This window comes from Stenella coeruleoalba (assembly GCF_951394435.1).
Source record: "Stenella coeruleoalba genome assembly, chromosome: 6".
Lineage (NCBI taxonomy): Eukaryota > Metazoa > Chordata > Mammalia > Artiodactyla > Delphinidae > Stenella > Stenella coeruleoalba.
The window spans coordinates 64,915,549-64,941,560 of record NC_137151.1 but is presented as its reverse complement, the minus strand read 5'-3'; the positions used below and the strand labels follow the sequence as shown (position 1 = coordinate 64,941,560).

The window sequence follows — 26,012 nt, the reverse complement described above, 5'->3', positions numbered from 1 at the left end:
TCGGCCAGGCACGCTCTGCCTCAGGGTACTTGCACCTGCACCCCCTCCACTCAAGAGGTCTCCTCACCTCTTGGGCCTTGGTCCAAATGCCACCTTCTCAACTATGACTTCCTGACAACCCCTAAATGCTCGTACCCACACACACTCCTGATCTTTCTTTCAGCTTAATTTTCCTCCAGAGTGCTCCAAGCCAACTGATATCCTATATATTTTATTTACTTGCCCATTGTTTCCTCTCCCAGTGAAATGTAAACTATGTCCCAAGCACTTCAGGACTGCTGGCATACAGTAGGTACTCAAAATATATTTGGGCAATGCATGAAACAAAGACTTGGCAAATAATCCGTAGAAGGTTGTTAGCGCTAAAAATGTGTTCACTCGTGCTGAAAACATTTATTGGGCACCTTCTATGTGCAAGCACAGTCCACGTGCTGGGTATTCAAACAGGGGTAAGATGGACTTTTGCCCTAGAGGAGTTTATAGGTTAGCTGATAAAAACAGAAGTAAGAGCAATGGACTGTCATTGATATTATTAAGGAGGTACAGAAAAGTGGGAACTGTCCGGGCTACTAGGGGAAAAAGAGAATGGGAGTATGATGCCCCCTTCGTGGAGGAGGTAAGGCCACACAGCTTTTAACGATTTGCTTCCAGATCTGCTTTCGCTAGACACTAAGCACAGTGCCTGCCATAAATTCCTCACTCACTAAATGCCCAGATTTGCTCAGTGAGGGTAAGTAAACAGAGTCTTGATGGGTGAGCAGATATCTGTCAGGACAAGGAAAGGGAAAGGGCATGCTGTGTGGGGGGGGGGGGTAACAGTATGAGCAAAGGCCAAGGGGCAGGAACCGGCACGGCACGTCTACCTAGCAGTACAATCCAAAGAGGGATGGATTTTTATAAATCCTCATGAAATTCTTAAGAAAAGCCAACACTTGTTCAAGAAATGAGTCCACACAGAGGAGGTCCTTCTTTGCTTCAAAAGCAACTATAGTGCTGCTACTAATCATCATTAGTATGATAACAGCTAACGTTTATTTAAGTGCTTGCAAATGTGAGTGCTTTATATGTCCAGAAAAACTCTAGGGCCTCATTTTAAATTTGAAGTACTATTTTGACCCATGTTAAGTTTCACGACACTGATGCAGGGTGAGTCGGTAAGTCGGCAAGTCGGCAGGTAGAATGGGCACCCTAGACCCTGATGTCTACTTGGGCCCTGTGTGCCCTGACTTCTTCGCCAAAATATAAGCCTCCTGATTCCACCACAAGGGCCATATCCTGCTGTTCTGGAAAAGTGAAGGACTTTGGTGCCAAATTTCATTTCACTTTCAAAGTCAGAAAGCCAGAAAACCATGTTCTCTCTCCAATCTCCAAGAAGCTTTTCTTAAAGGGAAGAAGTTTTTAATTATCATTATATATTACTATATATAATTTAAATTATTATAAAATAGAAATAAAGCCTAGATAAAACGCATATGGGACACTAAGGTATTACGCACACTTGGAGTAGTAGCATTTGACTAGGTAAGGGAATTCAATTCATTTTTGCCCGCCTTTAACACAGAGAAATTCAGATTGATCAAAAGTAATTACTTGGGCTTCCCTGGTGGCGCAGTGATTGAGAGTCCCCGCCTGACGCAGGGGATGCGGGTTCATGCCCCGGTCTGGGAAGACCCCACATGCCGCGGAGCGGCTGCGCCGTGAGCCATGGCCGCTGAGCCTGCGCGTCCGGAGCCTGTGCTCCGCAACGGGAGAGGCCACAACAATGAGAGGCCCGCGTACCGCAAAAAAAAAAAAAAAAAGTAATTACTTTTCTTGAACTCTTACTATGTGTTAGGCATAGAAACATAATAATTATTTTAGAAAATTACTTTTCTTGAACTCTTACTATGTGTTAGGCATAGAAACATAGAAATTATTTTAGGTCTTAGGTACTTCATAGAACTTATTTTATTTAATCATTATGACACATCTGCCAAGTTTTTAAGATTATTAGCCTTTTTGCAGATAGGGAAACTGAGGTTTAGAGAGTGAAGTAAAGAAACACTGTCATTTATCCATCAAGGAAAGAGGTCCTAATTTTCCAACTAACATCTGACACAGAACCCAGCAGGTAGTAAATGCTCAAAAATGTTGACTGAACCACAAAAGTATTGGGAAGAAACAGAAATAAGAATTTTAAACTCGTGAAGCAAGAGAAGCTTTTAGACTTTAGTCCACCAGAGGTTTGGCCAGGATTCATTTAAACCCTTCATAATTCAAGATAAAAACAGTATTTTATTTTGAATTGATCAACTTTAAATGATACACACAGGTTCAAGTCCTACTTCAGAATTAGAATCAACAAGGATGGAAATAAGCTCAAATTGGACACATTTTCACAACTAAAATTAATAATGGGAGAGAAAATCACAGATGAGAACTACCATCTGACTGAATCACAGAAGAAAAAGAAGAGCATCCTTTGAAAAGGACACGTAAAGAACAACTTTGGAGGAAATTCTGCATCTGGCAACTTCTTGAGGTCTGTATGGACCTATCAACTAGTGTTACAGGTACAAATTTAAGACTCTCACACCTTATCTCACAAAATAGGGCATGTACCACTGAGAAATTTTTACTTGGTTTCCATTTTCCTGGAAACGGTATCCCAATCTTCAGGTCATTGGGTTGGACCTGAGAAAAGCCGGAAAGCACTTCTACAATGCCTGCCCCCTCCAGCCGGTCATCTATGCCTGTCCCCACCCTCCCACCCACAGAGAAGAAAGGGACACCTAAAAGAAAGCTCAGTGATGGCTGTGGATGAAAGCTGGTTTCCATTGATAGGAGCACCAGATAAGATCCAGCATAAGTAATGAATCTTCACACTTAATGACTCTCCCAGCAACCAGAACAATAATAACGACAGTGAGGCTTAGTGGTACACACTCCATTGTAGGAAGGTCTGGAAGGACCCCATTACAAGATGGTCACTTGTTATTCCATGGATATCACCAGATAAATATTGTTCCTCGGTATCCAAAGATTTAAATTCCATAAAGATAATTCAATATTTTATATACTTCAATATTAATTCTGTCACTCAAATCCATCATAAAATGCATTTGTAGTATGTAGATACTCTCTACATGGACCAATTCTTAGATTTGTTTATCTCAAATTTGGTTTGCGAACCCAAAGTACCCATTATAACATGATGACTCAGCCCTGTCCCCAGGGAGTGCTACATACGCATGTAGCCCTTTGCTAAATTGTTGTGTCTTTTTCCCCTCTTACACTCTGAGTACCAGAGAACAGCAATTTTGTCCTCTTTACTCGTAAATCTCCCAGCACCTAGCCCCTGCCACATAAAGACCCTTTGTAACCATCTGGGAAATTGAAGTGAATTAAGTCCTGTGGGCATATGACTTTTTTCTGGATTTTCTGGGACAATCTAGGTTTCAAATATTCCCAAAAGCATACACTGTCCCCAAAAGCATACAAGCATGGTCACGCTTTCCTGACTGCACGTCCTGGTTTGTTTTGTTTTTTTAATGTTGGACCCTGACTACAGAGTGCTGAGTTTATGACACATAGCCCATTATCATGGGTCCCATACCCTGATTTTTTCCTGTAAAATATGACACAGTTGGTATAGCCAATAGTGAGGTGATAATTTAACTTGGTTTTCTTTCTTTTTCCCTTAGATGTTTAATTTTTGCATGTTTGTGGCAGGACCGGGGTCGGGGGAGGAAAGGTCATCATGCCAATTCTATGCACTATATTATCCTCTTCAGAGGACCAGACAAAGGTTAGAAGGCAGACCACACAAGGAACACAGGAAGGTCCCTGCTCAAAATCATCGCTATTACGTATTTACCAATGAGAGATTTATGTTCAATGAGCAAGTCTTTTTTTTCCCAACAAAAAGATAAACAAAAGGGTTCAGTCTTAGTCATACATCGGTATGAGGCACTGCTAATAAAAGCCAATTCCATTCTTAAATGAGCCAAGTACTTAGCAAACATGGGATTTCTGTGAAGGAAGGTAAAGTGAGGACATTTTAGAAAAAGGTCAGATGGCCCTAGATGTGTAGAGAAGAAAGGGTGGGAAGAAATGCCCAGGGCCTCAGCTTGGCAATAGGGCTGCAGTCACCTCTTAGCTCTTCCTCTCCTCCTCACCCTTCAAGCTGAAGTTCCCCAAACCCACCATACTCCTCAGGCGTTTTCCACTTCCTGAAGCAGGCTTTGGCACCCTCACTCTTGCTCTTCCTGGCCAAAGTAATCACCCTTAAAAATTCAGCAGTGTCACCTCCTCCAGCAAGCCTTTCCTGCCCCCTTCTTCCCCATCTCAATCTTCCCTAGGACTACACGTACACCTTAGAGATATAGTGGGTTCCGTTCCAGACCACTGCAATAAAGCAAATATCACAATAAAGTGATTCAAATGAATTTTTGGCTTCCTAGAGCATGTAAGTTATGTTTATGCTATACTATAGTCTATTAAGTGTGCAATAACATTATATCTTTAAAAATGTACATATCTTAGTTTACAAATACTATATTGCTAAAAAGACCCAAAACAGACTAGTAACATCAAAGATCACTGTTCACCATAACAAATATAATAATAATGAAAAGTTTGAAATTTTGTGAGAATTACCAAAATGTGACACATACATACAAAATGTGACAGGAAGTGAGCAAATGCTGTTGGAAAAATGATCCCAATAGACTAGCTCGACATAGGGTTGCCACAAATCTTCAATTTGTAAAAAATACAGTATCTACGAAGTGCAATAATGCAAAGCCCAATAAAGCAAGGTATGCCTATAGTGTATTTGAAAGACAATAAACTTGAGCTTCTTCTAATTAAACTTAGTCCTCTAGTCTCTAGAGGTTCAATCCAGCCACTGATCCAAATAATTTATTCTTTCAGTAGACAGAATAGTAGGGTCTCACAAAACACCAGGCATGTGCTGAGCTGTGGGAATGAAAAGATGAAGAAGACAGTCCCGGAAGTCATGGTCTTCGTCAGTTTAGTAACAGAGAGAGATGCAAATAGTGAAAATAACAAGTCTCCAAGTGCACTAGTACAGAATTACTAACAGTGCCAAGAGAAAGCAATCAAGTCTGGTCCCAGGCTTTCATAAACTGGAGGTGAAGAGGAAAGAGAAAAGAGGCTGTGATATGCAAATAAAACACCACAGTGCCCCCTTTCCGTATTTGCTCTGGATGCGGTAACATATAATGTTCCTGAGCTTTCTCTAACATTGTGCAGTTGAAATAACACAAGCTCCTGGATTTAGGCAACGCTGGGTACAAATCCCAGCTCTGTGGCTTACTAGCTGTGTGAGCTCTATAGGTACTTACGCTGGACACATCTTTGCCTTAAACATTTTCACTGCATAACTAATTGGCCGTACGTAAGGCAAGGCAATTTGCTGTAAAAGATAAAATAACCGGTTGACAGTTGGTCTCATTTCTCCATGGATGCAGTACCCCCATTTTTATATCACATAAATCTTAGCCCTCATAATGGTCTACACAGTGGCACAGAGTTGAACCCACATTTCCCATAGAACTCTGCAACAGCTATTGACAGACAGGTGACAATATGGCAAGAAATAAAACGATCCTGTTTTTCTTTCTTCTTAATGAAGGAAGAAATTTTAGTAAAAAAGAAAAAGTACAATGCTGAACGAGGAGACGAATCAATAAGGAAAAAACATTTATACTATGAACAAAAACTTCAAAGATAAGTGCTTAGGTACAACCCACAAAATAAAATCAGTTATCTGCACAGCATTGCCATGAATCTATACACATTTTAAATGTACTCGAATATTTTGTATTTTGCAATAAAGTCTTTTTATTTTTGTTATTCATTTAATTTTTTTATTCACTTTCACTATTACATCTTTGAAGGCAAAATTGCCTTATGGCTAATTAGTTACGTGGCAAAAATGCTTGTGGCAAAGATGTTTACAGCAAAGATGCTTATGGTGGAAATAACAGACATGAGCTGTATGGTGCTGGGTCGGTTACTCCACCTTTCCTTGCTTTGGTTTCTACATGGGTAAGAAAGGCTTTTAAGACCTAACATATGACAGATGGTGGTTGTGAGGGTTAAGTGTAAAGGCCCCATTACAGAATCCGGAATATAACATAACCTCGGTAAACAACTCTTTCCCCTCCCTGCTGGGGGTCTGGTTCTCCTACCAGCATTAGGTGTTCACTGTATCTGCAAGAAAACCTATCGTGATATAATCAGATATAAGATGAAAATATGCAATTTCATTACATCTGTGGCTAAATACACGGAGTACAGGCATTATCAGAACGCTGCAGAATTCATCGACATGGCCAAGACTTGTATACTAACCTTCAACGCCAACTCTGCTGCTAACCTTGGCCTGGGTGTCGGTGCACCATGTGTGTGGCGCGGCACAATTACCTTTCTACACAGTTGAGCCCTAGGCACAGTATATAGCCTCCCATCAGTTGGCAACTGCTCTGAGACAGTATATAGGAAACATTTTAAAAACCGGCCAAATTTCAAGTGATTTTTCTGAAATACTTTAATTCGCTCAAATCATGCCAGCCCTACAGACACAGGCAGCAGCTCAACTTGCATTCAGAATGAAAATCATTGGCTCTAATCACTTTTAGCTAAGTTTTCCAATCTTATGGACAGCTCATTATGAATTTAGATTTGGGGAGGTCTGCAAATAAACCTTAAAGACTTGCTTCCCCCATAGTCACTTGGAATCTGTTCAAATCTTCCCAAAAGGGACATGGCTGGACCTCCTGTTGCTCTGTTCCAAGTGCCCACCGTTCCCACCACCACCACCTGACATACAACACATTCACCCCTTACATTACTAGGTGCTATACTCAGACATCAGGAGTCATATGCCATGTCCCAACTTTTAAGACAATTACAGCCAAATTAGTAATGACAGAGGATCCTTTTAAACCTCCTGTCTGCCCCTGGCTAAGGAACGTGGCCACCATGAGCTAATCACAGAAGGGCGAAGAGCCAGGAGGAAACAGAAGGCAAGCGCCCCTGTAACAGCAGGAGGGGGTAGGTGAGTGCAAGGGATGGGGTAGGGTGGAAAGACAAAAGAGAACGAGAGAGAAAGAGAGGGCAAACCAGACTGGATTCCCAAGAGGAAGCCACAAAATGCCTGCTTCTCAACAGTCTCAACTACGGTTCTCCTGATGGCAAATTGAGATACAAGACCCAGAAAACCCCACGGCCAGGGCCATAAGGAAGAGGCCCTAGAAAGGAGTCACATCACTTAAGTATTCCAGCTTATGGCTCCCTACCTAAGATAATGAACAACTGAACTAATAACAGAATCAACTGCCCCAAACAGCCCACTTGAAAGGGAACCAGGCACTGACAGACCCTCTCGTTTAATCCCCAGAATGACCCCATAAATAGGAGTCATCTCCCCTTTACAGAAGAGGCATCTGGGAAAGTTAAATTATTCGCTAAGGGTAACGGAGCTTGAGCCACGACATGAACCAGGTACATCTGATTTCCATCCTCAAATATGTTCAAGATCCATTGCCCCCTTACCCCTTCGCCTGCACTTAGGAAGTAACCAAGTATTACGTTTAACAGCAAACTCCTGTCCCCAGAAGCCACGCTGACCTCCTAAGGCTGCTCAGACTGTCCTGGCCCCAGCAGAGAGGGCTCTACCAAAGCCAGCACTGAGGGGATCCAGCCTTATTCCTCCCACCCTCTTGGCAGAAACAAGCTGTGTCCTCCTCAGAATCACCTGGGCAAATTTTAAATCTCTGTGGTTCGAAGATATTCACTGTGTGTTCTGACATCTCTCATGTGGTGCTTCAAAAGCCTGGGCTTCCAGAGGCACAGCGGGCCTGGCTCCCTGCTGAAGTAGGACACCTTTTCTCAGCCACTTCTGTCACAGCGCTACTCAGTAGCCAGCCAAAGGCCCCAATGCTCTGAACTCAGATAGAGGTTTGGCATCTTTTTTGTATGCTGACATCCCTGTGAGCCCACATGGATCCTGCCCCCTTGGGGTTCCACAGGATGAAAGAGTTTTGCTCTAAACTGAGAAGCTGCTCTCCTTGGATTTCTCCTCTCAAACACCAGAGCCACCTCTGCTAGGGAATATGCCACGGCCAGTGCATGGTTGTGACAGGCTACAGTCCTCCCTTGGTAACCATGGAGGATTGGTTCCAGGACCCCCGCGGGTACCAAAATCCTCAGATGCTCAAGTCCCTTTCACAAAGTGGCACAGTACAGTCAGCCCTCTGTATTTGCGGGTTCCACAGATCCACAGATACAGAGGGACAACTGTACTATTTGTTGCTTCTCCTGTTACACCAACTTGACTTAACAGACAATTCAATAATGTTGAAGGTAGCTAACGTTCACCACCCCCTTACTATGTGCAAGACATCTCTCTAAACACTTTATATACGTTAACTCATTTAGTCTTCACAATGGCCCTATGAGGCAGGCACTATTCATATGCCCGTTCTCCGAATAAAGAAACTGAAGCGTAGGGTGGTCAAACAACTCTCCCAAACATCCCACATACATCTTTATGTTAGAGAGGAGACTCAAACTCATACTACCTGGCTCCTAGACCTCACTACACCATAATGCTGCTGTAAACCATATGCTGAAACCATAAATGTCTCCCAATATTATGTGAGCATAACATGAGCTTCATATCTGCTTACGTGCGATTTAATCTGCCAGAAACACTAGGTGAATGCAGAAAACTGTAATGAGTTGACCTAAGCAGTGCAGGAATACACAAAACACACACACACCACACACACACACACCCCTCAACATCTCCAAGCTGCTTCAATTCACACATGTTGTGAGACACATCCACCTGTGTTACAACTGTCCTTCCCATTTCAGATCACCCTCCTTCCACCCCCTCACAGCAACTTATGAGCTGTAGCCCTTCCAACACTGTTTTGGACTGAACTGTATTCCCGCTAAATTCATATGTTGAAGCCCTAACCCCTAATGTGACTGTATTTGGAAATAGGCCTTTAAGGAAGTAACTAAGGTTAAATGAGGTCATAAGAGTGGCATCTTATTCCAGTATGACTGGTGTCCTTATAAGAAGAGGAAGGGACACCAAGGATGAATGTGCAAGAGGAAAGACCATGTTACGACACAGGGAGAAGGGGACCACATGCAAACCAAGGAGAGAGGCCTCTGGAGAAATCAACTCTGTAACATGATCTTGGACTTCCAGCCTCCAGAACTGTAAGAAATACATTTCTGTTGTGTAAGTCACCCAGTCTGTGGTATTTAGTTACGCAGCCCTAACAAACTGATATACCAACAACACCAAATTACAAGCAGTCTTCAGATCCTTTTCGAGGTATAAGTGCCATATTTATTACAGTCTTTATGTATTTCTTAACCATTTAACATGTGTAGAACTGTGCTACTATTTTTATCAGGTTCCTATCTTTATTTAAAATGTGTCCCTGATGATGTCTCGAGTGCTGTGCCTCGACTCATTTTTCTCATAAGCCCTGTATTGTGCTGTTATGTTTTTTGGTGCCATTTTGCATAGTGGGGCAGTTTTTAGGAACGCATATGTCATGTTACAGCACAAGTGGCTGGACTTATAGATCTAAATGCTCTATAGATCCTGAAGATAAAGCATCAAACATCATGTTTCTACAGCCTTCTTCAGGCACCCTGAGGAGGCAGGTTCTATGAAAAAATATCTTAAGAAGGGCAGGCACCAAGCTCAGATACATAGCATGTATGTGTATTTGTGTGGGTACATCTATAGAATACAATACCATATAGGTAAAAAAAGTTAAAGTATTTATATCTGGGTGGTAGGCTTTGGAGTGTTTTTTTCCCCAATTTTTTAATAAACATTATCTCTACATTTAAAAATTCTCTATAATCAAATTTGATTGTAATGATTTTCATGATCCTGTTCCAAATCAGAAATAAATATCTTTTAACATAGACTAAACAACAATAAGAAATGGCATATAAATTCAAAACTGGCAGACAAGAATTAAATAAGAACAGTAGGCCTTACTAAATTGTTATTCCTCCATATACTCTGTCCTTTTCATCACTAGCCATGTTGAATCAGATTACTGGAAAAATTACAGAGCCTTGAGAAATTTAGGATTTAAAGAAAACTGACCAGCAGTACCTCAGATACAGATAGCTTGGCCAAAGCATGGCCTCTCTGATATTTTTAGCAAAAATCTGTTTTCCTTCATTAGCCAGTACACATGAATTAGAGGCCTAGCCATATACCATCAAGGAATGTGAGAGGCTTGATCTAAACGGAAAACCTGAGTTCACTTTCCACAGATGGTAGGTGTGGAGCAGAAAGAGGGGAAAAGGTTTCAAAAGCTTACTCAAGGCAGAAGAGTAAAGGGTCTATAGTTCAATTCATCAATCTTCAAAATTTCTATAGTGAAAGTGATACCGTCTTAATAATACTAACAACTTCAAAGAGGGCCTGACTGAGCTAACGAAACAGCACAGCATCAAGGCACTGTGTCCCAGAAATATTACAGATGGGCATACAGAACTGTTCTAGTGTTTCTATTATATAGTGACACTCTGAGCAATGGTGACTGTGCCTGGTATCATAAGACCATATTCTTTTTCTTGAAACTCTGACAGAACTGCTAATAGTATTGTAATCCTCAAGCAGGATTTAGCAAACTATGGCTGGCTGGCCACATCCAGCCTGCCATCTGTTTTCATATAGCCCATAAGTTAAAAACAGTTTTTAAACGGTTGAAAAAAATTTTTTAAGAATAATGCTTCAGGACACATGAAAATGATAAGTTCAAACTTCAACATCCATAATTAAAGTTTTATTGGAGCCCAGCCACATACATTTGCTTTGTCTCTGGCTGTTTTTGTTGAGACAATAGCTGAGTTGTAATTGTGACAAGGTTCATGTGGCTAAAAATATTTCTTTTCTGGCCATTTACAGGAAAAGTTTGCTGCTCCCTGCTCCAAAGTTAAAACTGACCTCGATACAAGGCATAGATTTAAAACCATTTAAAATAGTCAAGAATAGTCTTGAACACCAAGACATTCACGGGCTCGACCAAATTTGAACAATAACTAGATGTGTAACTACATACCTTAAAAGTTGTTCATCGATCCAAGGACTGTTGTGTATTAATGGGAAATAATCACCATCACAACAGTAACAAAAGAACTCAGCCCTGTACTTTTCAAGAACTAAGAGGTTGTCCTTCAATTTTATGATTCATTTTTTCCAGACTCAGGATCAGCATCAATGAGTTGCTTATCATATATCCCAGTACTAAAAAAATGAAGATGCCATTTCTCTAGAAGATAAGACAATACTTTCTTATTCTCCCCTTCAAAAACTACATCGATCTTCAGGAGAACTTTGGTGGTAAACTTTGTAAATGATGTCATGATCTGATGGAAAAAATAATCAAAGCTGAATTTTCTCTTTGGCAAAATTTCACCCATCATCAGACTGTAGAATACATGGAAGATTCTAAAACAGTTTACAATAATTCAGTTGGGTTTTTTTTGCAAACAGGTGGCAGGGTTTTAAAAACTTGTTGAATATATTCACCACACAATTTCCTGAGATCAAAGACCTAAACAGCCCTCTTCCCTCTCCCCACCCCCATCAATTATTAGGCTCCACTTTCTTACTGAGGTCATAAGACAGCATTGCTGACCTGTCCAAGTAAAACTGCTACCAAATAAGAATAGTGACTGAGTTGGTGGCATGAGGGTAACTAGTTAAGCCACTCTTTCCTCTTTGCTGAGTTATCCTTACTTCAGTGGAATCACAAATTAAGAATGTCACAGAGGGGCTCCTTTGCAGAAATAAAGTCACAATTCCAAAAGGGTCCCAGATTTCGGTCAGTCTGCTGCCACTGAACAGAGCATCCAACTATGGCAGCGTGTGGGGTAGTTTTAATCAGCATCAACTCTAAAATGGAATTCCTAAAGAGAAGACAATCTTGGGCCCTCATCTTACAATAAGAGTCCACACGGAGCAAACTGCAACCCAAGTAAATTACAGTTGACCCTTGAACGACATGGGTTTGAACTGCGCAGGTCCACTTACATGCAGATTTTTTTTCAACAGCAAATACTAAAGTACTGCCCTATCCAAGGTCAGGTGTATCTGCAAATGCAGAACCATGGATGCAGAAGAACCACAGATATGGAGGACGAAAAGGAAAATCACACAAGGATTTTCGACTGTTTGGAGGGTCGGCCCCTGACCCCTGCTGCTGTTCAGAGGTCGACTGTAGTACCAATCTGTGGAGTGTGAATACTCCTTGCCCTATACTTTCAGGTTAACATATGAGAGATTTATCTGTCCAGTCAATTGGAGACTGATCAAATGAAAGCCATATATAATATGTACTCCTGATGCTATTAAATGTACTGCACAATATTCAAAAATGATGAGCACGGGTGCCCTCAATGAGAGAGAAGCCACTTATTCTGAAAACTTTATTTTTTATTGAAAATATTATTTATTTTTATATTATCTTGATGCAGCTGTTGGAGGAGTAAAGCCAAGCTTTAGTAGCATCAAACTGTGATCCCCCAGCTAAATGGCTCCCACTTAGAACCAGTTTCCCCTAAAATGTCTCACATGCTATCTCATTTTTACAAATCCTTCACTCCCTCTTGAAAATCTCTATTTCCGTTGCCAGTAAGGATTTAAATGCTTCTGGAAGAAACATTCGTCAAAACTAACACAGCTGTTGATGACTGACATCAGGCATGAAGGAAAAAAAAAAATCACATCCATGTTTCAACACACTACTTGCTGAACAATTTCTACTTGGTCCATCTGTATTAAATGGGTGTGCCAAAAATTGGACACGCCAGCAGATGGCTACCAGCACTGTTTGGCATGCCTACTGGTGCTGTTCTACACTGCCAAAAGACGAACTACGACTCCCCTGAAGGGATTCTATAGTTTCTAAAATAGTAACTTATGTAACAGAAAAACTATAGAATCTTTTCATTTGGGCTCTAGATCTACAAGCCCCAGATTTGTGCTGTCCTCCTTTCTAATTTGATTTTTAGTACTTCTGAACAGCAGTCATCTCCTTTCAGAGATTAGTGGTTCTTTCTTTTTTTTTTGAATTGGTTTATTTAAGTTTTACAGAAACCTGATTAGAGTTAAGTATGTAATTATAAGTCCAGTAACAATTCTACAAAAATGCACATACAATGCCAGAATTTCTTAAAAGTAACTAATATCATATTCTTGTTTTGCATTAAACATGTAAGACATGTCATGTCTTCCTTAGGACAGATTAGTGCTTCTTAACCAGGCATGTGTTATCATATGTACTCAGGGTATTCCTTCCAAGGTAGATATGTCCAGACCCCACTTGGGTCACCACACTGGATCAGACATCATGGGGTGGAGCTTAGGCATGTGTATTTTGAAAAGCACACCAGATGGTTGTAAAGGGCATCCCTGGTTAAAAACAACTTTTCCAGATCGTTTTTTATACTGACAAGCAAATAACTATGACATACACATGTGTACACATAGACCAATACAATTCTGCTTAATTCCTCAGGGTGTTGTCTAAATGTTCTCCTTTGCCATCTTAGAGTTGTAGAAAAATCATTAAGTATTTTTTTTAATTTATTTATTTTATTTATTTATTTTTGGCTGAGTTGGGTCTTTGTTGCTGGGCGCGGGCTTTCTCTAGTTGCGTCAAGCGGGGGCTACTCTTCGTTGCGGGGCACGGGCTTCTCCCTGTGGTGGCTTCTCTTGTTGAGGAGCACAGGCTCTAGGCGCATGGGCTTCAGTAGTTGTGGCACGCAGGCTCAGTAGTTGTGGCTCACGGGCTCTAGAGCGCAGGCTCAGTAGTTGTGGTGCACTAGTTGGGGGCTTAGTTGCTCCACGGCACGTGGGATCTTCCCGGACCAGGGAACGAACCTGTGTCCCCTGCATTGGCAGGCGGATTCTTAATCACTGCACCACCAGGGAAGCCCCAAATCATTAAGTTTTAAAGTAACAGATCATGGAGACAGTAGTATTTTAGGAAAATTATTTTTTTTGTAGCAAATAAAATATTTATGAGTATGAGATAAAGAAGAGACCTGGGAGAGCAATTAGGATCGGGGCCATAGCAGTTGGCTTTACAAAGAACTAATGGAAGTCAGTGGCTAATTGGGTTGAGTTTCCAGCTGTAACAGAATAGAGGCATAAAAATAGGAGAAAAAGGGAAGTCAGGAGGAGAAGCAAATCAGAGTTGCCTGGGGGAGACAGCAGAATGATGGCTCAAAAGAAACCTCTGCACTGGACACATGGCTTTGGAAGTTGGTGAGAGGAGAGAACTTCTACAGAGAGGGTGGAAGACAGGATGAGGAAAACAAAGGGTTAAGCTGGAGAAGTAGCCCATTAAAGACCCAGGGAAAATGTAGAATAAACAATGCAAACAAAGAAAGGCAAGAGTAAAACCTAGTGGCAACTCAGAAGCCAAGGAGGAAAAGAGTTTCAAAACAAAGTTCATGGGGCTTCCCCGGTGGTGCAGTGGTTAAGAATCTGCCTGCCAATGCAGGGAACATGGGTTCAAGCCCTGGTCCGGGAAGATCCCACATGCTGCAGAGGAACTAAGCCCGTGTGCCACAACTACTGAGCCTGCACTCTAGAGCCCGTGAGCCACAACTACTGAGCCCGTGTGCCACAACAATTGAAGCCCGCGTGCCTAGAGCCCGTGCTCCACAACAAGAGAAGCCACGGCAGCGAGAAGCCCACCCACCGCAACGAACAGTAGCCCCCGCTCGCCACAACTAGAGAAAGCCCGCGCCCAGCAACAAAGACCCAACACAGCCAAAAATAAATAAATAAATAAATAAATGTATTAACCAAAAAAACAAAGTTCATCAACATAGTCTTCTGAAACAGAGAGGTCAAGGTCACCGGTATGGACTCAAGTTCTAGTCCCAGGAACCCTGCTGTGTGCCCTAGCACACAGCTGATCTTTCTCCTTTAATCTCTACTTCCTGTCCCTACCAACCGTACAGCACACATATACGTTTAGTTTTTTAAATCCATCATGGAATTTAAAAACTAAAATATCTACACATATGCAGATATTCTGTCACATCTCATACAAAGCTTCTTGAGGGAAAAAATCACAGTCGATACTTTACACACCGTCCACCCGCACTGTGCCTTCACATCACCATGCCTCCAGCTATCATTTAGAAATAGTTTTAACTAAGTATTAACTATGACCATCCTGGTGATTGTGGTATGCAGATAAAGACCAGCTAAATTCAGGGAGAAGACACATACACCAGTACAGTGTCAAGCCTTGCTATTCAAAGTGTGGTCAATGGACCAGTGGCATCACCTGGGAACTTGTTAAAAATGCAATTTCAGCTGCTATACCAGACCAACTGAACCAGAATCTGCATTTTAACAAGATCCAGGTGACCGACTCCTATGCATACTGGCCTAGAAACTGGTGTCAACTCAGTACAGTATGCAAAGGGAGAGCACTGAGTTACCAAAGAAGTTAGTTGGAGGAGGGAAAGATGGCACATGAGTTTCAGTGCACGGGCATGTGCTTAGATGCTACTTCGTCTGCTCAGACCTGCAGCTCAGCGTGGGAGCCCAGGCCCTTTGCATATGTGGCACAACCAGGCCAGGAAGCAATTCCGGCTTTTGATCAGGAACCCAGATGCATAAATCCTTCTTCCATTAACTGCCCCTAAGTTCATTATAGGAAGGGCTTATGCAGATTCTATCTGCTAGGTTGTTTTTCCAGGCTTTATAAATATTCTGACCTCCTGAAGACCCTGTTTACGCTCCCCATACTTATCCAACCCTAGGATTTATGATATTATTCTGCGACTCATTCGTTTCTCCCATAAAATTAGGTTCCCCTCTAGGCTTTAGATTGCAATTGCTAAAATACTTTTTCAGAATAATTGAAAGCTAAACCTGAAAATGCAACTTTAACCCCAAATGGAAAGAGCTACACTGACAGCATTGTTGTTTAAGTGACCAGGTGTCAGGGGAAAGTTCCCAAAGGAAAGAACCATTAGACAAAGGCACAGTCATATCTCAAAGGGTGAAGACCAAATGGAGCAACAAGTCTCAAAGCAGAATCTTCCCTTCGTTGGGGATGCGCTCGACGCTTCAATATTTCTTTCTCTAACTTTCCTACAGATATACATATTGAGTGTCACTATTTCAAAATATCTCTGTGCTCGAAGAGTTCTCTGTGGGTCTTTTATTATTTATAACAGCTTTATTGACTTATAATTTACACACCATGAAGTTCACATTTCAGAAATGGAAGAGACTTTCATTCCAACCCCCACTTCAAGCAATGCTTCATTAAACTCACCCAGGAATATAATACAGCCATTTCTTAAAACTCCAGAAAGACAGGCCATCATCATGATCCTCCGATAATATATCCTAGTATCTCAGCTTTTATCAGTGGAAAGAACATCTTGACTAATCCCCCTCTATGAAAATGCAAACTACAAAAGTCATGGCGTATGTTAAAGGTGGCTGATTGAAAATACCACGGTAGACCCTTGTAATCTGACTGCTGTGTTGAAACTCCATTAGGAAGCAATCCTCGTTTACTGCATCCAAAGTGGAAATCACAAATTCCAACAAACTACTACCCCCCAGTTTTTCATGGACTACTTTTTTCCACCAGATGGCATGCTTTTGGGGGGCTGCTGGAGCCTGCACTGAGCTGTTATTTTTCACCTCAGGGATGGAATGAGTAACTTAGGCAGGTTTTTCTTTCAAAAAGAAAAACAGCAACTCACATGCTCTCACAGAACCTCTTCAGTGTGCTTGGCTTCTCCTGGTTGCGTCTTTGTCGGAACCAGCGTTGAATGCTGCGAACGTCCCAGTCCAGCTGCTTGGAGAGGCCCTCCAATCTCTTTTCATCAGGATGCTATGAAACAAGGTACCAGGAAAATCATTTTCATCTTCACCATGAACAGATCTGCCCTTGTCTATATTGGAGATATCTGTTTTTCCTGTATTTTCTATCTGCTACTGAGATTTCTATATTGACCACTGAGGACCGAGGCCTTCCATCAGCAGCGTGAACGTAAACAACCATTTAGGACAAGGGAAGTTACTCATCATGAAACAACACTAAAAAATATGAATCTCACTCTAATGCTGGTACTTCTTACAGCAACAAAGGTTCGACGGAACAGTCAGCTGGCCGAGTTAGCTCCACCAGCCTTCAAGGAGAGGAGTTAGGTGAAGGTGAATTTGCAAAAAGACATCACTCAAATATTTCACTTTCTAATGAAAAAATGCTGTACCCATTATCACATATCAGGATAACGCAGGACAGAAAAAAAGCATGGAATAATCCCCAAATACCTCACCTTAGACTAAGGTGCCAATTCCACTTACAACCATGTTTTCTCTTCGGTCTCCCCTCTCCCTGGTTCTTCACACATTCCTCTTCTATTCCTTTCTTGGTCATCCTTTTGACCAGAACTCCATCAAACTTTTTACAATGACTACGCATTACCTGAAGATGCAAACTTGGTAAAGTAGAAAGAGAAACTATCGATATTTACGCCTGCCATATGATGACATTACTCTGTCTCTCGCTCTCATTTCTATAACATTAGGAGATGACAGACATAGGTTCAATTCCTTGTTCCGATGAATTCTCCGAGCCTCAGTTTCCTTACCTGTTCCAAAGAAGCCTATTTATCCACCTAAACGGTGGAATGTAAAAATGTATGCAAATCTCAGTACATGTTAGTTCTGTCCCTCCTCTCTCTTCGGTGTCTTAGAGAGCATCCCGCCAACAATTACGTGAGGGCGACCTGCCGTACAACAAAACTAAACGGAGTTAGTTCTACTCCTTTATTTATTCGACCTTTGCTTTAAAATTAAGGAGATGTTAATAATCAGAGGACAGAACCAAAAATGGGGTAGGGAAGGCAGGCCAAGCAGCTGTCGAGTCATAAGGGCGGAATGCACATGTGACTCCTTTTTAAAGCCTCTCAAGAAATTCAGTGTCAGACACACAGGAAACACAGCAAATGGCCTTAGTGTCATGATCGAGGTTATAAACTGTGCTGAGCTTGTGTCTGTAAAAGTTATTTGCGAACTTGCCGGGTGGCGTGTACTTTGAGGTGTTTTTCTTAGAAGTCACGACACCGTCTACACTCTCCTTCCGTGTCTCTCAATTAAAAATATGGGAGAGAGAAAAGGCACAGCCTACACTATACCTCGGCTATACCATATTCTTAAAGGAATTCATTTTTAATTTTCATTCATTTTCTAAGTCTATTCAATACGTAAAGCGTTCACATGGTCCACAAAATAAAAATTATCCCCAATTTCACCTTCCACTTTGTTCCTGTTCTCTCAGTTCCTACTCTCCCCTTCCTACCAGGTAACAGGCTATTCAATCTATTTCTTTCCAAAGTTATCTTACCAAATATAAACAAATTGGAATGTGCATTCTTATGTCTCCCCATCACCAGCTTCACACAAATGGTTCTATTATTCTGGACTTTGGGTTTTTCACTTTACAATGTATCTTGGAACATTTCCACATCAAAATATTGGGAACGTCCTCCTTCTTTTGTAGAACCATTAAGGACATGCCATAATTTACTTATCCACTCCACTATTAATGCACACTTAGGTAGCTTCCGAACTTCTACTACTACAAACAATGCTGCAATAAATAACCTTATCATGGGTTATTTTATACACATAGAGAGAGAGATAAGTTCCTGTAAGTGAACGTTGGAGATGAAAGGGTCCATGCATTTGCAATTTTTTTAGATATTGAAAAACTATCACCAATGATTTTACCAATTCAGACTCTCACAAGCAAGAGTACCCATTTCCCAAAGCCTCATCAACAGAGTATGTTATTGGATTTTTCCATTTTTTTCTAGCCTGATATATAAAAAGTAGTATCTCAGTATATCTTTTTTTTTTTTTTTTTTTTTTTGCGGTATGCGGGCCTCTCACTGTTGTGGCCTCTCCCGTTGCGGAGCACAGGCTCCGGACGCGCAGGCTCAGCGGCCATGGCTCACGGGCCCAGCCGCTCCGCGGCATGTGGGATCTTCCCGGACCGGGGCACGAACCCGTGTCCCCTGCATCGGCAGGCGGACTCTCAACCACTGCGCCACCAGGGAAGCCCCTCAGTATATCTTTAATTTGATTTCCTCTTCTTATGAAAGAAGGATATTTTCTTGTGTTTTAAAACCATCTGTATTTCCTCTTTAGAACAGTCTTTTCATATCTACTGCCCATATTTTTCTTGATCTGCTAGTAATTTGTTTATTGATTTGTAGAAGTTCTTCAGTTATTAGAGTGATCAAACCTATATCTGTACCATAAACTGCATAGTATGTACTAATGTGTCACTTGAGTTTTAGAATTAGCTTATGGTGCATTTTGCTTGTGTTTTTTACTTGCAGAAGTTTTTTTAAATTTATCAATCTTTTCTGTTATACCTTCTGTATTTGTGGTCATAAGTAGAAAAGCATTCCCTACTCGGAAAATCCAAGAAATTCTCCTACATTTACAGCTTTGATTCTAATACATTTACAGTTTTGATTCTTACATTCAATCTTTAGTACATTTGGAATATATCCTGGTATACAGTGGGAGGTATGAATCTAATTTTAATTCTTTCCAAATGGCTACCCAGATAGGCCAGTACCATCATTCATGTTTTCTCCATGAGAAATCAAATCTATTCTCCCACCGTTCTATTATTCATGTGCCAGTACATATGGTCAGGTTACTCAGAAATCCTTATTTATTTTTCTATATGAACTTTAGAATTAGCTTGTCTAGTTTCAAAATAAACGGGAAAACAAGAAAACCTGTCGGTATTTATAATGAGATTATACCAAGTTCTTATACTAGCATAGGATGACTTGATATCTTTAACTGAATTTGTCTTTTGTGTCCTTCACAATGTTTGAAAATTTTCCTCACATACCTTGCACATCCTTGTTACATTGATTCCTAGGAATATCATCTTTTTTGGTTTCTATTATAATTAAGAAATTTTCTTATATCTTCTAACTGCTTTTTGTGTGTGTGCATGTGTGTGTGTATGGTAACTAATTTTGTGCTAACATTTTGTAATGTTTATGGTAGTTTTTCACTTGATTCCCTTAATTTTCCAGGTATACAGTCATGTAATAGAATATTACTTGAATGTAAGCTCTGTAAACAAAGGAAATTTTTTGTGTCTTTTTTCACCAGTACCTAGAATATAGTCAGGACTTAATAAATACCTCTCGAATGCATGAATAAGTTGTCACATTGCATAGCTTTACCTCCTCCTTTCTAATTTTTATGCCTTTATTTTCCTTCTTTTATCTATTTGCTAATGAAATGTAAAACTTAGCACAATGTATAACAGTGTTTATAAGCATCCCTATCTGTTCCAGACTTTAGTAGGAATATCACAACGTTTTTCTCATTAAGAGGCCAGATTTGGAGCTGATATACAAGTGTATTTTTCATGTAAATGAAACCACCTATCCCTAGTTAGATTGCTTTATTTTAATCAAAATGATGTTAGATTTCAGAATCCATGGAAGTGATCATCTACTTTTTTTCTTTATGTCAATTAACATGATGAATTACAAAAACAGATGTTTTTAATATTGAATACAGGGAAGGCCTTGCATTCCTAGAATAAGTCGTACTTGGTGATGATGAATAATTCTTTTAATACGCTGCAAAGTTCAGTTTGTGATTTTTTTATTTGGGACTTTTCATCAATAATAATAATAATCACAATTGGTCTCTAGTCTTATTTTTTAGTGAGATACTTATCAGACTTTAAGATTGCATAAAAATAGAATCGATGATTTTCTTAATTTTCTATACTTGGGTATAGTTTAAAATAGCATTTTATTATCTGTTCTTTAAGAGTGTTAGAATTTTCTTGTGATAACACACATATGTAGTTGGTAAATTATATTTTCCTAGAATAATTTTCATTTTATCCAAGTGTTTATATTTTATTTGCCATGTTAATAGTAATATATCCTTTTTATTTTCCTCAATTTATGTGATTGTTGATTATGTTGTTAATTGCTATGTTGTTAACTTGTGCTTTGTTTTTTCTTGATTGGGTTAGCTGACTTTCTGTTAAAAAAAAAGTAAACAGTTACCTCTGGATTAATTTTCAATACGACAGTTTTACTAACTCAATTTCTATGTTTATCTTTATTAATTTCTTCCTTCTGTTTGCCTTCATTTATTTTGTTGTTGTTTTTCCAATGTTTAAGTAAGTGGTTAAATATATAAATATTTATATAAGTGGTTAAACTTATATATATAAGTTTTCATCTGAGCACTACCTTGGCATAGTACCATAGCATAGTAGTGCTTTCATCACTGTTTTCTAAATATTCTGAAATTTTATTTTTACACAAAAGTTGATTAAGAAAGCAAGAGTCTTTCTGTTTTCTGATTTCTCATATTAGTACACTGTGCCTATTCTTAAAATGTATTACCATTTTTTATATAATAAAAGCTCAATTTTTAAAATATTTAACAGGCACTTGAAAAGAAAGTATAGTCTCTATATTCAGAATACAGGGTTCTAAATGTACCTGTCAGGAGCTTCCCTGGTGGTGCAGTGGTTAAGAATCTGCCTGTCTATGCAGGGGACACGGGTTGGAGCCCCGGTCCGGGAAGATCTCACATGCCATGGAGCAACTAAGCCCATGCACCACACTGAGCCTGTGCTCTAGAGCCCACAAGCCACAACTACCGAGCCCGCATGCCTCAACTACTGAAGCCCGTGCACCTAGAGCCTGTGCTCCACAACAAGAGAAGCCACCGCAATAAGAAGCCTGCACACCACAATGAAGAGAAGCCCCCGCTCACCACAACTAGATAAAGCCCATGTGCAGCAACACAGCCAAAAATAAATAAATAAAAATAAATTTATTTTTTTAAAAGTTTTTAAATTAAAAAAAATAAATGTACCTGTCAGATCTTCCTCATTAATTATGCTTCTTAGAATTAATTGCTATATTGTTTTATATTTCATATATTCTGTTTTATATTTTGACCTGTCATGACTGAGAGGTAAATTAAAATTTCTTACTATTAAATAATTTCTTCTTTTTTTTATAAGTATATGGATATGCTGGTATTCAATGCATATATATTCATAACCATTTAATTTTCATTATGAATTGTATCCTTTGGCAATAAAAAGCCAATTCTTCATTTCACTTCATCCTTTTGGTCTACTTTCTTTATTATTTATATTTGCCTGTATACCTTTACTCATACTCTTATTTTTAATATCTATAATTACTTTATCTGAAGGGGTCTCTTATAAACTATGTGACCCAAATCTGAATTATTTTTTTATTAGATGAGTTAAACCCATTTACATGCATTGATATAATTTATAAATTTGTTTATACTTACCTCACATTAATTATGTTTTCTGTTTTCATAATTTAATTTTTTTTTAATTTTAACAAACCAAATATGGCTGATTTTCCTTTGTTTTTTGTGGGTAATTTTTATTCTAGTGGTTATCCATACAATCATAATACTCTTCTATTCATTTTCAGTCAATAAAAATTCCAAAGGAGCAATATTTAAAACTAGCATATTTCCTCTTCCTTCCCCACCTACTATTAGTCAATAATTTTATCTCTCTTAGAGTTTACTCTTGTACTATTAAATATGCTTCTACCTCTATTACTCAGTTTGGCTGCTTAAACAGTTAAGCTTTGACTCCCAGCTACTAGAGCTTATGCAATTAGTGAATTTATTCTACCTCCAACCTTCCTTCCCTTGTCCTGCTCAGTTATTGTTACCTGTATCATTTCTACATTGTGAGAGCATATAATGCTTACATTCTGTTCTGTCATCCTAATCATCACATTTCTTTCTATCTTAGTTCTACAGTTTAAATGTATTCAAAACTTGCCAACATTCCCAGTAATCTCTTGGTCAGCTAAAATGAATGATTGTAATAGTTTCTTCAAAAAAGGACTCACGGGAACAACTCCTCCAAATTTTTGCAAGTTCTAATCTTTTTGTCTTTAGCCTTTACACTATAAAAACAATTTACCTAAATACAAAATTCTTAGTTCCCATTTTCCTTGAAAATATTGGAAATGTTGTCCTATAGAATATTGCTATAAGACTAAAGCCAAGCTGATATTTTCCTAGATAAATGATTTAATTTTTTGCTTGGCTGCTCAAAGAATTATTTCCTTTATATTTCAAGTCTATTTTTAATAATATAAGTCTTGGCATAAACCTTCCCAGGTCAACTTTTACTACATTTTTATTAACATATTAATATAAATCTCCATTTATTTTAGGAAATTTTTCTTGATATCTCTCTCAATACTTACTCTACTTTGCTTTTCCTTAAGAGATTCCAATTATACATATGCTAGCTCTGCTTGGTCTATATATCTAATTATTTTTAGCTTTTTTTCATTTCATTTATTTCAGCTTTATTATTTCTATCTCCCATGTTCCCCACTGAGATTTCTGCAGTGTCTAGTGTTTCCTGTGTTCTTTCCAATTTTTTGTCATTTCTGTGATAGCTTTAGTACTTTTTTCCTGAACCAACCAGCTAACATTGCATCTCTTCCTGTTGACCAACTGCTTTTTTCTTTAGGTCTTGTATTTCTTCTTTTGTGATCCTCCTTACAGAGTTATTGCTTTTTTTAAAATTTATGGTAAAATATTTGATCTCAACTTTCAGTTGCCCTGTGGCCTCATTTTTCCAGTGATAATTTTTGTTAGTAAGCGATGCTATGAATTCTTTTTCTTGTCTTTGATGCTGTGTGTTTCTTCTTTATTACCCAACATTGAGTGAATTGGACTGTCTCAATCAGCTCCAAGGAGGGTGCTTTTGTAGTTTAGCTGCCTCCAAGGTACACTGCCTCTGGAAAATATGCCATCCACAAGGTTTTCTGTGTACTTCTTCCACTTCCCTGAATTAAACTGAGTCTGGGAGAGCATCTGCCAGCCTTGCTCACCAGTTCCTGCACCTAGTGTTGCAAACAGTGATACAGCTTTGGTCTCACAATTAGTAGGTGTCATTTTTGCTGGCTTTCCTGAAATCTACCCCCACAGGGCCCTCCATCCACACTTCATGCTCATCCCTTCCTCCTACTTGGCTTCTGTCCAACCTCAACTGTTTTTGTTTAGCTTTTATATATATTTTGAAATCTAGAGATATATATCTCTTAGTTTGCCAAAATTAAAATTTGTGAGATTTTCCTTTTTGTGTATATTTTTACTGTTGTGTTTTATAATTTTTCTCCATAGTTTTTTTCATTTCTTAAGATTTCCAAGGGAAAAAGTGAATAATTCTGACTTATATAGACATTTTTATACCAGAAAAACCTAGGTTAATTTTAATAAACATAACCCATACAAGGATGGAAAAGAAAAATAAAAAAGCAATAGGCATAAGAGGAGAATGAGGAAAAACAAATTATAGGAAATCTGCATATAATTTTTAAAATACAGTATAATATACCAAATGCAGATTATGATGCAATAATCTCGCCATTCTCTAGATCATGAAACCTAGTTTCACAGCTGACATGTATGTTTTTCCCTTAATGGCTCAAGAACTGATTTGATTGATTAGAAAATGAGGCTGTTGGGATTATAGATATAATATGTGCCAAAAGATAGATATATAAATCAACAGATAAACTGATTGATTCATTGATTTATATCTATCTCATTCCGATAACTCTGGATATAGCCAGTTACGAAACGTGAACTCAAAAATATTCACTCTAAAGGGAAACAGTCATTCCATTCATTTAAGTAAGTCTGACAACTCATAATCGCTGGTTCTTGGGGCCATCACAAGGCTACTGAATCAGGATCTCTAGAAATAGGATGCGGCAATCTACATTTACCTCTCAGGCACTCCTAATGTAAATTAAAGAATGGGAGCACCTGGCCCAAATAAATGCTCCCTCATTAACTAACCGACTTACAGCCCACGGCCACAACACTAGGAAGCAGCAGAGACAATGTTCCAATATACCAGGGGTCTGCAACCCCTGGGCCATGGACCAGTACCAGTCCACGGCCTGTTAGGAACTGGGCCGCACAGCAGGAGGTGAGCGGCAGGCACGAGTGAAGCTTCATCTGTATTTACAGCCGCTCCCCGTCACTCGCATTACCGCCTGAGTTCCTCCTCCTGTCAGATCAGTGGCAGCATTAGATTCTCATAGTAGCGTGAATCCTACTGTGAACTGAGCGTGTGAGGGATCTAGGTTGCGTGTTCCTTATGAGAATCTAATGCCTGATGATCTGAGGTGGAGCTGAGGCAGTGATGTGAGTGCTGGGGAGTGGCTGCAAATACAGATTATCATTAGCAGAGAGGTTTGACTGCACAGAGACCATAATAAATCAATTGCTTGCAGACTCATATCAAAACCCTATCAGTGAGTGGCAAGTGAAAATAAGCTCAGGGCTCCCACTGATTCTGCATTATGGTGAGTTGTATAATTATTTCATTATATATTACAATGTAAGAATAATAGAAATAAAGTTCACAATAAATGTAATGTGCTTGAATCATCCCAAAACCATTCCCCCCACTCCCAGTCTTCCATGAAACCAGTCCCTGGTGCCAAAAAAGTTGGGGATCACTGCAATATACTGCTCAGGTCTGAGTCAAAAACCAATGCTTTCAACTATTTTGCAATAGAGGTAAGTTCTCTGAAATATTTATAAAATTTTAGGTTTACAGAGGGAAAAAAAAGAGTGAGAAAGACAAGCAGATGTTACCTCAAAAGAAAAGACTGCTGGAGAATATGAAGGAGTTCAAATTTATCAGCTAATTTCATAGATGAGAACTGCTCAGTCAGGGCGCATGACCAGTGAACTCACAAAGGGATCTGGATTCAGAAGGGCTCGCATGTGGGGTTTAAAGTTCTCTGGTTGCCATCTTGAAATTCTTGATAATTTTGTTATGGGAATGGTG

At 39.5% G+C, this 26,012-nt stretch overlaps 1 protein-coding gene across 1 annotated transcript in view; it reads right to left on the bottom strand.

Annotated features, from left to right (window-relative positions):
- Positions 1-26,012, bottom strand: part of CERS6 (ceramide synthase 6) — a 320,859-nt gene that overhangs the window by 201,515 nt on the left and 93,332 nt on the right. Inside the window, exon 3 of the mRNA XM_079924293.1 lies at positions 16,813-16,943. Coding sequence (XP_079780419.1) covers positions 16,813-16,943 — 131 coding nt within the window. The remainder of the gene's footprint in view (positions 1-16,812; positions 16,944-26,012) is intronic.